This window comes from Anopheles ziemanni, chromosome 2, assembly GCF_943734765.1.
Source record: "Anopheles ziemanni chromosome 2, idAnoZiCoDA_A2_x.2, whole genome shotgun sequence".
In the NCBI taxonomy this organism is placed as follows: Eukaryota; Metazoa; Arthropoda; class Insecta; order Diptera; family Culicidae; genus Anopheles; species Anopheles ziemanni.
The window spans coordinates 67,833,528-67,847,441 of record NC_080705.1 but is presented as its reverse complement, the minus strand read 5'-3'; the positions used below and the strand labels follow the sequence as shown (position 1 = coordinate 67,847,441).

Below are 13,914 nucleotides of genomic sequence, written 5' to 3'. Positions count from 1 at the left end.
TACGGTGTACACAAAAGTATTTTGGTTTTTGCCCTGTTGGTAGTTAAGAACTTGTTCAATTGAGACCTCACCCTACAGATACACAGTCGGCAACATGAGCTGGGAACATTTTTTCTAAGCTCGGTGGCTGATCGGAATCGGGAGTGATAGAAATTGGTCTTAGTTAAAACAGTAACGGGATATAACCGAAAAAAGGTACCCAACCAATGGCAAACATTGTTACGAGAAACCTCGTCGTTTACAGGTGTTTAATCTAGTATGCAGCGTATCATATTTTTCCATGGTCAGTCCAAGTTGCTCTTCTATATTTGTAAGCCATTCGTTGAAACACAATCGATGAAAGAGGAAATTTCTCTTGTGTTGGAGACTATATTAGCACGTTTACTTAATTCGGGTCGAACAAGAAGGAACGCCGCCGCGACAGGAGGAAACCCGAAAATGTTCCGTCGCCTGTAGACTTTGCGTACACTTGTGAGCAGTATTTCAAGTGTGTTTTTTGTTATTTCAATATTTTTGTAAATGGGCAATTTGTGTGTGTGTGTGTCTTATGATATCATCGTGTACGTTGTGAAAGTGGTAAAATGTGAGAGAAAATCAAAAGAGATTGAATATGATGATGAGCTGGCAAGGGAAAGATATCGCCGGCAGATTGGTTGTCCTTTGGATCTAGATCCGGTTGGGATAGAGATTGTAAAAGCGTGCTTCGATTGGAAAAGGTAGCGACATTTTAACAGACAAAGAAACACATTGCGAACAATCCGGTGCCGTTTACCGTTTGGCGATAAAAATAGCTCAGACATATAAAAACAAAATCATACGAACAAATATAAAATATTAGTGTAGTTGTTTTGAAAAACACGTGCGTTGAGGTGGAAAGACGTGCCGGGATATCCAAACGAAATTGATTTTATGTTTCCCGTCGATTGTACGTCGATGTCGTGCATATGGCTGGGAGGATAATATTTGCGAATAAAATAAAACCCCCCACACACACAATTTGCCGGTTGAAAGTGAACAGATTTGCATAGACTCAGAATAACATTATGCATTAATAGAAAAATGATGTCGAAAGTATAGGAGAAGCATATAAAATATTACATAGAAAAATACAATAAAACAAACGAAACGTATGCAAATGGTAGTAGGCGTTTTAATTATCTTAAATTATATTACTATTCGCAGGTTACGTACATGTCTTCAGACTAGAGAATTTGGTTTGCAGCGAAAGGAATTGTTCTTCCATCTACGTAACATGTTCTTCAAGGACAACAGCTTCATCCCATGGCCCGTTTATGTTATTTTTATACTTTTGCAGTCGGAGAAAAAGCCACGGACAAAACAAATTTACGAATGCCAAGGTGCACACGTAGGTGTAGAGTATAATATGCGAGATGGAATGTAGAAAGTAGCAGCAGACACCCATGGATAGCACGAGAAAGTAAATGCTGTTGAGCTTACTAACAAGAAACGGCCCCAGGGCGAAGAATACGGCAGCAACCTCCAGGAGCACGAAGGCGTGCAGCGCCGACGAAAGCCGCGATGCCAAGCATATCGATCCGAAGATGGCCGCATTCAAGGAAATTGCTTTCGACACCAGAGCCGCGGAGATACCATAGTCAAAGAAGATCAGATGTAACACTAGCACGAAGAAAGTCATCGAGAAGATCGTGTCCGTGCTGATGCTGTTGGTCAGCGTGTGCAGGAGCGGTGAAAAGATGAATCCAAACACCAGCACAGCGATGGCCGTTTTGGAGTCCTCGACGAACTTGGTCAGCTGTATTTCCCGGCCGGCGTAGATAAAGTACCCGACGATCGTTCCGGCGGCACACTCGGAGAAGATCGTTTTCGGTCCGATGCGGTCGGTATAGAGGTGATGGAATACAACCAGGAAAACGGTTACGACCGAAATTTGCTGGCTGAGCCTAGTTGCACCGGTGAACACTTCGATGGCGGTGTACGGCCGCAGGTTGATGTTGGTTTTCATGTCCTTCAGAAACGATGGATCTGTGTAGTTGTCCGCGTAGTCTTGGTTTTCGTACAGATTTTTCTTCCATGGTTTGCGGCTGGTAGGTGAATTTTCCATTAAGAATTAAGTCGCGGACTGAACACCAGAAGCTGTAAGGTTTGTTTATGTTGTTGTTTATCTTTGCATTGTTTTCGTTTGCGAGGACGATGGTTGATAAGTTTATGGAATTTGAAAGAGGGTTAGTAGATTTTGTTGATTTATCGCTATCACGAAAAAAAAGTTTTCTTGAATTGTAGTCAAGAAAGAGAAAACGATTCTAATATTAATGAAAATGGTCAGAATAAGTCAAAAACGAACAGGACATCGATATGAATTGAAATAAAAATAAGCTTCCCTTATGGAAGAACCGAACACGTTGACTATAAACAAGGTACTACAATTCCGAGTTCGTTTTTTCCGGGCATATGTTCCTTGCTGTCAAATGAGAAACTGTTAACTAGTGTTGGGAAAGTCAATCAAAGCCGATCTAAGATCCGGAAGGCCACTCCGAATCCCAATCCGTCACACCATGTGTGCACATGTAACTTGCCGATTATACTATGAACATACGGTCAAATCAAGTTAGAATCGAAATAAAAAAGATCCCAAACTTAACAAATCTATTCAAATAAATTCCAAAGGAATCAAATCTGATTTCGAATCCTTATCGAATCAAATCTTTAGAATCCGTCAAATGAGATTCGAATCTTTGGAATCCGGCTAGGGATCGAATCTTCGAATCTTCCCAGTCCCGATTCTGCCAACACTAAATTTGATCAAGCAGCAAATCAAGAAAATTTTGGGAATTTCATCACATCGCTGGCGATAAAAAGAACGCGTCTCGTTCAGCCATGGAAAGGTAGCGCAATTCCTTCGCCTTCGATTACTGCCCTTGTGAGAGCCGCGTGGTCAAAAACGACCACCGTTTTGGTGCACCCGGCGAATGTGTTTATTTGATAGGTTTGGGTTTTCTCCGCGTGGTGGTTGATAAGAGAAGGTTCCTCGACGATCATGGAAGATGAAGATGATCCCGTCGTGGAAGAGGTAAGTAAACGGCCTGGAGCTAGCATCTGGATAGTCAAGTAGCGTATCGTTAATGGTTTCGTCCCGTGCTTTTAGATTCCGGTGCATCTGTCGAAAACGCTAGCTGACAATTTGTTTCTACTGCAATATCCCGTCAAATCTTCCGCGACCAGCTTCGATGACGTTCGGGTCGTGAATTGTTGCGTCAAACCGATAAATCAACAGGTATACGACGGGGGAAGTGGAATAGCATTCCGTGGGTAACGAAACTAATTGCTGCCTCCGTCTCTCCCGCCATCGTGTTTAGATCAAGATCGACTATGAACTGGATTCTGGCTCGACCAACTATGACTCCTTCAAAGGGGAACAGTTTGCGCTTGCCGCGGACGGCAGGCACGGGCGGGACAAGTTGCCAAAGGTAACGTTCCGCAGTGGCACGATGGACAAGCAGTCCTTTCTGAGCACGAAACCGATCGAGGACGTCAGCCGGTATCTGGTGTGTGTGCTGCAGGACGGTGAGATGCATGCGACCCCGCTCAAGGGCATCGTGTCCATGCGCCAGATGTTTTCCTATTTCGACAAGCAGGACAATCGGACCAAAGCGGAGCAGAAAGCTGAGCAGGACGCGGACGGGGTCGCCGAGGAGGAGGAGCTAACGCAGGTGACGGTCAAGTTCGCCCGGACCGAGAACGAGAAGGTGCGGAAGGCACGTGAGAAATCCTTCACCTACCTGGCAAAGAGGGAATCGGAAGAGCCCTGGTGTGAAGCATTCTGGCACGAGAAGCAGTCCTCTGCGGCGGAGTTGGAACGGCAAAAACTGTTCGGTGGAAGCGCTAGTGCCAGTGCCAGCGGGTCGTTCGGTCGTGTCGATCCGGACAGTGCGGCCCTAAATGTGCACCCCGTGGAGTACATGGATATGCTTATCAGTAAGGAGAAGACGGACCGCAACATTGACCGGCTGCTGCCAAGTAGAGTGGTGTGTATGCACAAGCTGAACGAGCTCCCGTTGCTGGAACAACTGAAAGTCATTCTGACCGATGGTAAGCAACTCTACAGTTCGGCGGAATCAGTCGTTGTTTGTTTTTTGTACGGTTAAATCACTATTTTTGTTCACCCATTTTAGCGAAGGTAGTTACGTTTCAGCAAATCTTAAGGCTTATTTCCGACCGAACCGTGCCGGCCGAAAAGGTTCTCCGGCTGCTGCCCCAGGTTGGATGGCTGATCCGAGGGAACTGGGTCGTGCAGTCCGAGTACATCTATCCGGAGGGGAGCGTGTCCGGTACGAACGGGGTGTCCGCCGAGCAGATGTGCAAAGCGCGCGACTATATCCTGTACCGCTTTACGAAATGTGATAAACTTGAGCGGCACCATCTGACCAGCATCACCCAGCTGCCGATGGAGGAGATCCGCGAGATCTTGTGCTCGATCGCGAAGCTGAACGCGGCCACACGCACCTGGAGCATGCTACTGCCACCAAACGATAACTTTCTAAGCGTCGACGAGCAGGAGATCAGTGACCGCCAGAGCGCTTTCTGGTTGGCCCGATCGGAAAAGTTCAGCGAGATGGAGCAGACCAGCTCGACGGCCGGAGGAGGCTCGACAACGAAGCGTGTGAGGAAACGGTCCACTCGCGATAGTGGCGGAAGTGGCTTGACGGTACCTACCGCAACCGTTGCTGGAAGTGCTACCGCCACGACAACAGCTTCTTCCTCCTCGTCCTCCTCTACGCTTTCCCGGCAACTCTCGAACGGATGAAATAGCGACGTAACGTACTTTATACTGCGAGATTAGAGTTTGTATAGATATTTTGCTGGCCGTTAAAGCAGGCCGGACTAACCCGGAGCGGCGCATAGCGACGAGTGGTTTCGCGGGCGTATTGTTTCTAATTTTCTACCCTGATTTTAGCTCAATCGGCTTGCACCCAAGCGATGTAATTATAATTTCTCCATCTTGCGTAGCGATAAGAACATTTATTTATACGAAATACAGTAATCCAGCATGGATACACACAAAATCAATTTATCCGACTCTAGCACCCATCACTTCGATACCACGCTTAGGCAGGCATCTTTTATTTGTTCGTACATTGCGTCCCGGTTCGATGGTTTCACATGAAACAGAAGGCATCCGGGGACAAGTTTTAGCCGTTCGATTAGATCGATCCCGGTCGATTTCAGCGGAATGGTGGCAACAAACCGCAGCTTCTTTGCCGCCACCTCGCCGACAATCGCTTGCATACTCTCCTGGAAAGCGCGCGATTTGAGCTCCATTTTGCCTATTTCGTCCAACAGAAGCATTCCGTCGCTGGATTGCTGATGGCGTTTGTCCAGGGCAGCGATGGCAAGTGACTCAAACTCCTTTAAGCAAACGGAATACCGACCGACGGTGGGACCCTGCGGTCGTGTTTGGCCAGTTTGAATCTTTGCTAGTGGGGCCCGCTGGCCACTGAATGTCACCACGTCGAACCCGATCCGCTCGCCGGACGTTGAGTTACGTACTTCTTCCGTGTAGAACCCGGCGATGGGAACGTTACGTCGACCCAATTCGTCTCCAATGCGTCGCACGATGGTCGTTTTTCCGACTCCTGTACAAACGTGGGAAAGGTTGAAAAAGGATAAGGGTAAAAAGGGGCACAATTGGCGATTGGAGGAACGTACCAGGCATGCCGGTCACCAAGATCACGGCCATTTTGTCGGAGAACAGGGGCTTTCCTGAAAAAATCAACTGATATAAATTTTCGTTTAAGAATGCGGAGCAGGCAACAAAAGAAAGGTAATAATTTTCGGATAAATGAAAACTGCATCTAGTTCACGTTGCTATATTCTGTAACAACGTTGTAACAGTGGTTTTGGTTAGTTTTATGAAAAAATCTTATTTATTTTCGATTGAGATAAGCTTCGGCTATGCTAGCTTACTCTACGTGTTTTTTGAAACTTCTTTTCACAGCTATTTACAAAATTCCTCACAATTGTTATGAAAACACGATTGAAAAAACGAAAATCATTTCTCTTCTAGCGAACATAAGATTCTAAGGTATATTCTCCATGGATGATAAAAGTGTCCATGTATGTGGCGATTACAAGATGATTGGCAATCGTAGTAGGTGACAACGACAAAAAAAGACAATTCATTGAAGGAGCAGCGAACAGAACCAGCGCGTTTAGACGTAGGAAAAGAAACGATAATTTACGTGTCTTAAATGAAATAATTGTTAACTAGTCTACAACTCCGAGATACGCGATTTGAGGAAGAAACTCGATTCCTCCCCAAAACTCCTGTGAGTTAACGCTTACTAAGATGACGGCACCTTCCCCCATTTTCTTCCCAAAGTTCCCTGCCGTTCAGCATTCCATCGCGAGCGAGTTGGAGTTTTCGTTGAATTCAGGCATTTCCGTCGGTGGCATAGCGATGCTGTTCTCGTCGTGCACCAGTTCCGGCGGGTGGAGCGAGTTGCTTTCTGACCCGGCATCCATCTGGTGATCATCGGTGCCACCGTTCGTCGTCATCTCATCAGCCGGTACCTCCTCACCGTCCATCAGCCCGTTCGAGGGTCCGCCGGCCACTCCGTTCGCCGGTGCGTCATCCCAGTTAATCTTGAAGCGGGTAACGCGCGGCTTTGACGCCAGGATGTTGCGGGTCATTTTATGAAACAGTGGTTTCGGAGGCGGGTTCTCACGCAGCTCCGGGTCGGAGTACTCGTTGTTGATGAAATAGCCGACACGGACAAACTCTTGCCCACGGTAGGAGCAGGTCAGCAACACCACCGTTACACCGACCGCATCCTGCTCCGGGATGCGGCTTACGTTCGGGGGGTCTGCCTGGAACACAAAGATGTGCCGACCTTCCGGTACCGGGCCGACGTAGATGGTGTCCAGAACCTGATCGAACGCTTCCGATTCGGCAGATCCTACGTAGATCATCTTCCATTCCAGGTCCTCCTTCAGCTCTTCGATGCACTCGAACGTAAGCTCGAACTGGAACGGGTTCAGGAAGCTGCTAGGATTGTCCAGCACCACAACGTTGGTTATGTGCACCTTTGCCATCGTGGTATGTTGCTGCGTTGGGTCACTGTTATCGCTACTTGGAAGCGGTCAATCTTCCACGAAGCGTTGTGCCTTCTTTGGATACGTTTTCTAGAAATCTCCACCAATCCTGCATATACGAAACGAATGTTTGGCCGCACAGGGATTTTTTGTCGCTAAAGACTAACCTACGTTTTCCAACGCCCGGTTGTTGCACAAATAGGTTGGTAAAGTCGTTGGCTTTGTTCCGATCGTCTGCTGATACCGCTTAAGTGCAGATATTTAACGTTTTTTGCTGAAAATATACGTTTATCCTACGAAGATTGCGCTACCACACGCGCCGACAAAGACAAAATGACATACCCAAACATCATGACATTTGCGAAGCGCGCCAAACTGGCATCAACAAGCTTCAAAAACCTTGGTCACAACTGTAAATAATGACGAATTTGCTAATTTGTAATGGGGGTCCACGACAGCCGAGCGGTAGCGCCGGTTAGAAAATCGGCCCATGAGCGCCGGGGCTCACCACCTCGACGGCGTGGGTTCGAATCCCAACCGAGACAGGACCCTCCCCTGTACAAGAGGAGCGACTATCCACGTACAACAGGAAAACAAGTCGTATGCCCTTAATACCCTTATTAGACGAGGAATATTTCTGTCCATCGATTTTGGAAGATAGTGTCAAATGGCCATTGACAGCAATATTGCTGTCAGAAAATCGGAACCGGGCACGACCGGGCACGACCGGTTCCGATATTCTTTCGACTACCCGGTTGACAGAAATTGACATCCCGGTTGACAAAAATTCAAATTTTTTGCAGATGTCATGTAGTACCAGCAAGTTTTTCCATGGCAGATTGCTGGGACTCTTGCTGGAACTACATAGTACCAGCAACAATGTCAATTTCTGTCAACCGGGATTGTTGCTGGTACTATGTAGTTCCAGCAAGAGTCCCAGCAATCTGCTATGGAAAAACTTGCTGGTACTACATGACATCTGCAAAAAATTTGAATTTTTGTCAACCGGGTAGTATTTTTATGTCAAACTGGCGATTTGTTTACTTTTTGCTCTGTTGTTTGCAACTGATTTTGTTCGTTACGCTAGGTTGAACAATACGCTAAATTCAAACATGAAAATGATCAATTAACTGCAAAACACATTTTGTGGAACTTTGTGTTATTACACGAGCGGACAGCATTTTTATGTCAAAAGCCAATTTTGGCAGAAAAATACTGGGCAACGATGACAGAAAAAGCCCTCGTCTAATAAGGGTATAACGGGCAGGCATGACCAAGAGGTCGTTACGCCAAGAAGAAAAAGAAGCTAATTTGTAAATAACTTTTTAGTGCCTAAGTTAATTTCAGCAACAGACGCCTCAAATGAAAGGTCTGTTTAAGACACACAACTTTGTCTTGCAAAAGATCTTTCTATATTTTCTAGTTATTGAGAAATTTATTTGCGTGGAAAAGTAACGGCAATCTACCGGTTCCACCGGAACTACCCACACAACACATATGCATGTAAATCGAATATCAACTTGAAATAATCGTACTTCTATGCAATATGATTGAATCGTAAATGATGCTAAAATAATGCTTATACGTACAAAAGTGGAGGCGCTAACCGTACATTGGGAGCTATCGGATACGTTTTGCTCTATCGATCGATATGGTATATCGACCAACAAGTGTTCATTTTCAGGATACTTGGTTCACTAAACCCCTGGTCACAGCTTTGCGCAACCGCATGCGGTTGCGTTTTTTCCCATGGGAGAGATAGGAGCTGTCATGGGCTGTCACCGCAGACGCAAGACCTTGCGGTTTCTGTACTAAAAAATCAAACGAGTTTGATTCTTGCCGCAGACTCTTGCGTTTTTATATGTCAACAATAAATATTGTTCCTAGTAGACTTTAATGAGATTATTTGCTCATATAAGTGGTATATTCAAACATTAAAGTATTATTTTTTGCAAAAAGCTGTGCTCGTTTGACAGATCAAAAACGCAACCGCATGCGGTTGCGGAAAGCTGTGACCACAGGTTAAGCAATCGCGAACGTTGAAAGTTATCTATCGATATAGCAGTGGATAAAACGGCTGTCAAACGCGAACAAATTTGTCGAGTAGTTGCTATATCGATAGATATTGCTATCGCGAACGCTAAAAGATGAACCCTATCGATCGATATACTATCCACTGCTATGAACCAGTCGATAGCGAGTTAAAAGATCATTTTTAATGATGGTACACTAAAAAATCAACACGAATCCACAATAACTAACACCAGTGAGCATCACAATTTCTTATTTCTACCAAAATCACTGATTTTATTGATTATTTCTTTTCATCTGATTTCATCTGTTTACCAAATGTATCACTTGACCAGTAAAAAAAGGATACTTGGATCCAGCTGGATGACGATTGTCTTCCATGCGATTTTTACATCCATAGAAAAGTAGCTAATTAGCCTACTAATAAAACTGGTTGCCTTATCGACCGATAAATTTATATCGACAGATTCAGAAAAAGCGTACGCGATGCAAAATTCGAGTAGATAACTTTATCGACCGATAAAAATGCATCGATCGATTGATGAAACCTACTTCGTTCGCGATAGGCATCATTGTTCAAAATGTATATGTTTAGTCGTATATTTTCTAAGTCGGCATCATATACGACTTACAATATACATCAGCCGGACATTGCTCGTTTATCTATACGTATGCATAAAGAAAATCGTATTACATTCTTAATCGGCATCATATGGAACAAAGAATATACATTGCTCGTACATTGTCTATGCTTACTGCGATTCCGATTCGAAAAATACTAATATGAGATTCAATTTATTCAACTTAATACGACTTCGTGTTGTGTGGGTAGGTACTCAGTACCTCGATTAGCTCCGGAACATTTACGAATGGTTCCGATCCGATAGGTTTGGGTTTGACCAGCCCACCACTAGTGCGCACCATGTGTTTTCAAACGATACGTTAATCTAAAGTCATTTTATTTTGGGTTCTCTGAATCTCTCGTTCTTCGAACTAACGAAAAAAGGTAAAAAGATATAATAGGAAAATGTTTTTCATTTAAACATGTTTTGTACAGATTCAATTACTCAAATTAAATATTTCTACACTTTATAGGCCGTTGGCTAATGAACCAAGGATATGAATTTATATATGATGTAGCCCTTGTGTTTCACATTAGGATATTAGATAAAACGATTCTCTAATGCAACTTTTTTAATGAAGGCTGAACAAAGTCCTCAAGGCTGCTGACATTGTAAAAGCATAAGAAGAAAGGCCAATCGATTTGTTCCGTGAGGACGTCGCAGATTGAAACACCATGTAGATTTTAGCAATAAAATTTCAGTTTTATTTAATCTTTACTTTTTATTCTTTTATTTTTCTTTTCTTTTAATTATTTTCTGTTTTCGTCGTTTCACTTACATAATTATATAATCCAACACCATCGATGTTCTGAGATGACTACGGATAGCAATATGTTCTGCTGTAACCCCCTTCAGCTACCGCTAGCGGATTCTATCTCATCTCATGTTTTGTTTATTTAAGTGAATGCTGTTTTTCCTGCTGCTCCTTCGTTTAGCGTTCTTCCCGCACGTTCATATTATGTTTGTCTTTTATGGCCCTACCTAGTACTAGGCTAGTTTTGATCGGTATGCCTTTTTTTGAAAACTTTTAAATTTTTCCCACTGCTCAGCAATGCTAGTGTGACAATTAAAACGTGTGATAAACAACGTGAGATAAATTAAAATCGTTCCTTACTTTACATGATGCTCACATCAGGTCTGTTGCGTTTGAAGATGAATGTGAATTAGTTGTTTGTTTTCGTTCGCTATCGAGATTGAGTTTGTTTTATTAAATCCATTTTCGGTTCGTCTAGAACACTGCTGCGCTTGGTTTGCCGGTGCACTAAAGTTTGGTGTGCTGACGGTTTTCATTTGTTGCTGTTGCACGTTAGGGGTTTGCTTGCTCGTTATTTGTAATTTTATTAATAATTGTAAGAAAGTGCATGAAAATGTGTGTAATTCTGCAGACTATATATGTTTGATCCATATCATAATATCGTAATCGTGTATCGCAAAAATTGTGATTGTTGCGCGGTTGTATATGTATAATATATCTATGCTTTGTCAATTGTGTTGTATTAATTCTTCGAAAGGGTCATTTTCTTTTGTTCTGCCAGCAAAACTACGCATGGTCGGTATCGTTGCATGCCATGTATGGGTTTTGATTTTATTTTTATGTTACGATTACGAGGCCAATTTGGTTTCCTTTGGAAATTGCTGCAGGATTGTGTATGAATTTCTCAAACCGTTGAGTAGAATTTTTACCCATGAACCTTTACAATGTTTCACAGATTTCATTTCAGCTTGGTTTTATCAACTTATTTTAGTGATAACTTCAATTTATTGAAAACGCTGATTTCATGAAAAACAACCAAAATCTTTGCTTTTGTCCGGAAATATATATAAAAAAAAATTAAATTATTAAAAGAAGATTTTGGCCCATTTGTTTGCTGTAGTTGTAACATTGACTTTTATCGCTATCTTTTGTACATTATTGTACAAAAGTATGGTAAGGGTTTGATTTTTAATGTGAAAGATCCGATGATTCAGTTTGCCGTCCAGTTTACATTACACTTTTCGAATAGATTACCATCTTTTTTCTTCTATTTTTATGCCCTCCTTATGAAAGACAACTTGCAGTTGCTAAATGATCGAAATGAAGTTGTGGTTTCGTTCGTCCATCGTGCATTTTGGAATGTGGTTTTTTCTTTTGTATTTACTCCGTGCCATTGGTACACTTTTCTTTCTTTTTCGCAATGCTTTCGGGTGACCGAGCAGATCGGAATATTACGCCTCTGGTGGTTTTACGGATATATTTGCCTAAACGGTAGATTTATTTAGAGTTAATTTTGACGTGACTCCTTAATCTAAAACTCTGTTTCCAAACGTTGAATTTTGATATAATTTGTTCGTTTGGATTTTTGTTTGTTTGTTATTATTAGGGTTCTGTTGCTACAAGATTATTCCTCAGATTTTTCTTTCCACTTTGGTAGTTAGCTTTGTTTCAGCACAGTCACGTGTTCGAGCTACGTGTCTTTTGTGTTGCATTCTTATCTTTTTTTTATCTTTGGAAAATTAGGACGTTACTAAACCGCGCTCGTTTATTTTGGTTTTTTTTCAATTACCTTCTCTTCCTGTTTACTTCTGTTTACAGTTGTGTTGAATCGTTTATGATTTGAAGGGGTAATGCGATGGCTGAAGAAGAAACAAATTATTTTACACTGACAAATCAAAGATACAAATTCTAAATTAAAGATCCCAGAACAATAAGATTGACAACATGTTCAACGTTTTACCGCAAATCATTGTACGCATGATTCACTTTAATAACAAAAATAAAACCATCAACTATGTAACACGACAATCTTTGATTTTAAGCATGATTTGTTGAAATATAGTGGTAAAATAAATATGTTTTACTATCCGTAATATCGCTTCTTATTTCTAATAAAAACAACTATGCTTAAGAAGTAAATTGTGATAGTCTAAAAATGTTATTCGCAAAAAGGTCCATTAAAATGACTAGATAGGACTAGAATAATTAAAAAATAATTACGATGCGCTCCGGTCAGCAGAGGAAACAAACTAAGAATATTAAAGTTGCCGTAAAGAATTTAAAGTTGAGTCACTTCAGATGAGGGTTATGTTAGTTGAGGCTGTGCGATTCAATAAGCTAGCAAAGATCCCTATTGCTATTGAGTGTTCTGGAAATGGTTTTTAGTTTGTTCAACTGACATAAGGAACAGTTAGGATAGGTGCTAGGACTTCCGCTGGGGGTACTATTGTAATGCGAGCCGCAACTAGACTGCAAAGTCTAGTGTTAGCAGCAAGCTGTCAGCTGTGGGGAACGTTTTTGTCGAATGAGTGCATGACTGTAATCCTATTCGTAACGATTAAGACTTATCCCTTTTACACAATCCTATAGAATATACCTATGTATATGTATCTATATGTATAAGAGTATAATATATTATAACATTTTCTGTTATTGGTTTTTTTTTATATTTCTTCACATTTGCTAACAATGCTTTTCTTGTATCGTTCACTATTCTTCCACATTCGCTGGTGATTTCACTTTTTTGTGTATGTTTTTTAGCTTTGGTTTCTTGCTGTAATTTGCTCTTAAATATCCTATCCTTCTATTTCTTTATCCATGTTTAACTCCTGTACCACGACACGCATTGTTTGAAGTACAATTTGTGCTATAGATGTGTGATTTACTATATGTTAGATGTTTGTGAGTGTATCGTTTCGAGTTGCTCCTTTGTCGCTCCGTTAATTGTATATAAGTATATATATATGTATATGTATATAATGTAATGTCTTCATATACAATAGAAAATATTTAAAAAGCACATTTCATTTTTTTCTTTTCATAATTCATTGTTAACGTAGTATTTCTGCTTTACCTAGTCGCTTAACCCTCTTATATGCTATATTTTTAACTTTCTCTTTTTCTATTTTTCTATTCCTCCATCTCGTGTAGTTTTATCTCAATCACTAAGTTTTCATGTTTGCCAAATAAATTTACAACATTTCGTGACTATGCGATTCCGTCTTGTGCAATGTCTCTTTCTATGTTCTTTCCGTTTCGCCCATCCGTTTTGTTCTGTTTCAGTTAAACATCTTTTTAAATTTATAATTTTTCTTTGTGTTCTTTTTATTTAAATCACAGATATAAGCCATTTTTTTATGTATAATAATAACCTTTTTTTGTGTTTCATTTCCTCTGTGGTGAGTTGTTTTTAGATGAATTCCAATGGTGAATGGT

At 41.7% G+C, this 13,914-nt stretch overlaps 4 protein-coding genes across 4 annotated transcripts; 1 reads left to right on the top strand and 3 right to left on the bottom strand.

The window, feature by feature from the left end:
* Positions 1-1,183: 1,183 nt before the first annotated feature.
* LOC131281233 (phosphatidylinositol N-acetylglucosaminyltransferase subunit C) lies at positions 1,184-2,116 on the bottom strand. The gene has a single exon (XM_058310502.1). It carries the CDS (start codon positions 2,081-2,083, stop codon positions 1,244-1,246), a length of 840 nt encoding a protein of 279 aa, XP_058166485.1. The 5' UTR covers positions 2,084-2,116; the 3' UTR covers positions 1,184-1,243.
* Positions 2,117-2,780: 664 nt separating this feature from the next.
* LOC131289163 (DNA-directed RNA polymerase III subunit RPC5) lies at positions 2,781-5,040 on the top strand. Its single transcript, XM_058318408.1, has 4 exons — positions 2,781-3,049; positions 3,125-3,253; positions 3,336-4,068; positions 4,152-5,040. Exons 1-4 carry the CDS (start codon positions 3,017-3,019, stop codon positions 4,781-4,783), a joined length of 1,527 nt encoding a protein of 508 aa, XP_058174391.1. The 5' UTR covers positions 2,781-3,016; the 3' UTR covers positions 4,784-5,040.
* LOC131289268 (nucleoside-triphosphatase THEP1) lies at positions 5,031-5,716 on the bottom strand. Its single transcript, XM_058318524.1, has 2 exons — positions 5,686-5,716; positions 5,031-5,612 (listed from the first exon to the last, which is right to left on the bottom strand). The coding sequence occupies exons 1-2, from the start codon at positions 5,714-5,716 to the stop codon at positions 5,068-5,070; spliced, it is 576 nt and encodes a 191-aa protein (XP_058174507.1). The 3' UTR covers positions 5,031-5,067.
* A 452-nt stretch (positions 5,717-6,168) lies between these two features.
* LOC131286356 (histone chaperone asf1) lies at positions 6,169-7,348 on the bottom strand. The gene has a single exon (XM_058315306.1). The coding sequence runs from the start codon at positions 7,069-7,071 to the stop codon at positions 6,370-6,372; it is 702 nt and encodes a 233-aa protein (XP_058171289.1). The 5' UTR covers positions 7,072-7,348; the 3' UTR covers positions 6,169-6,369.
* Positions 7,349-13,914: the final 6,566 nt, after the last annotated feature.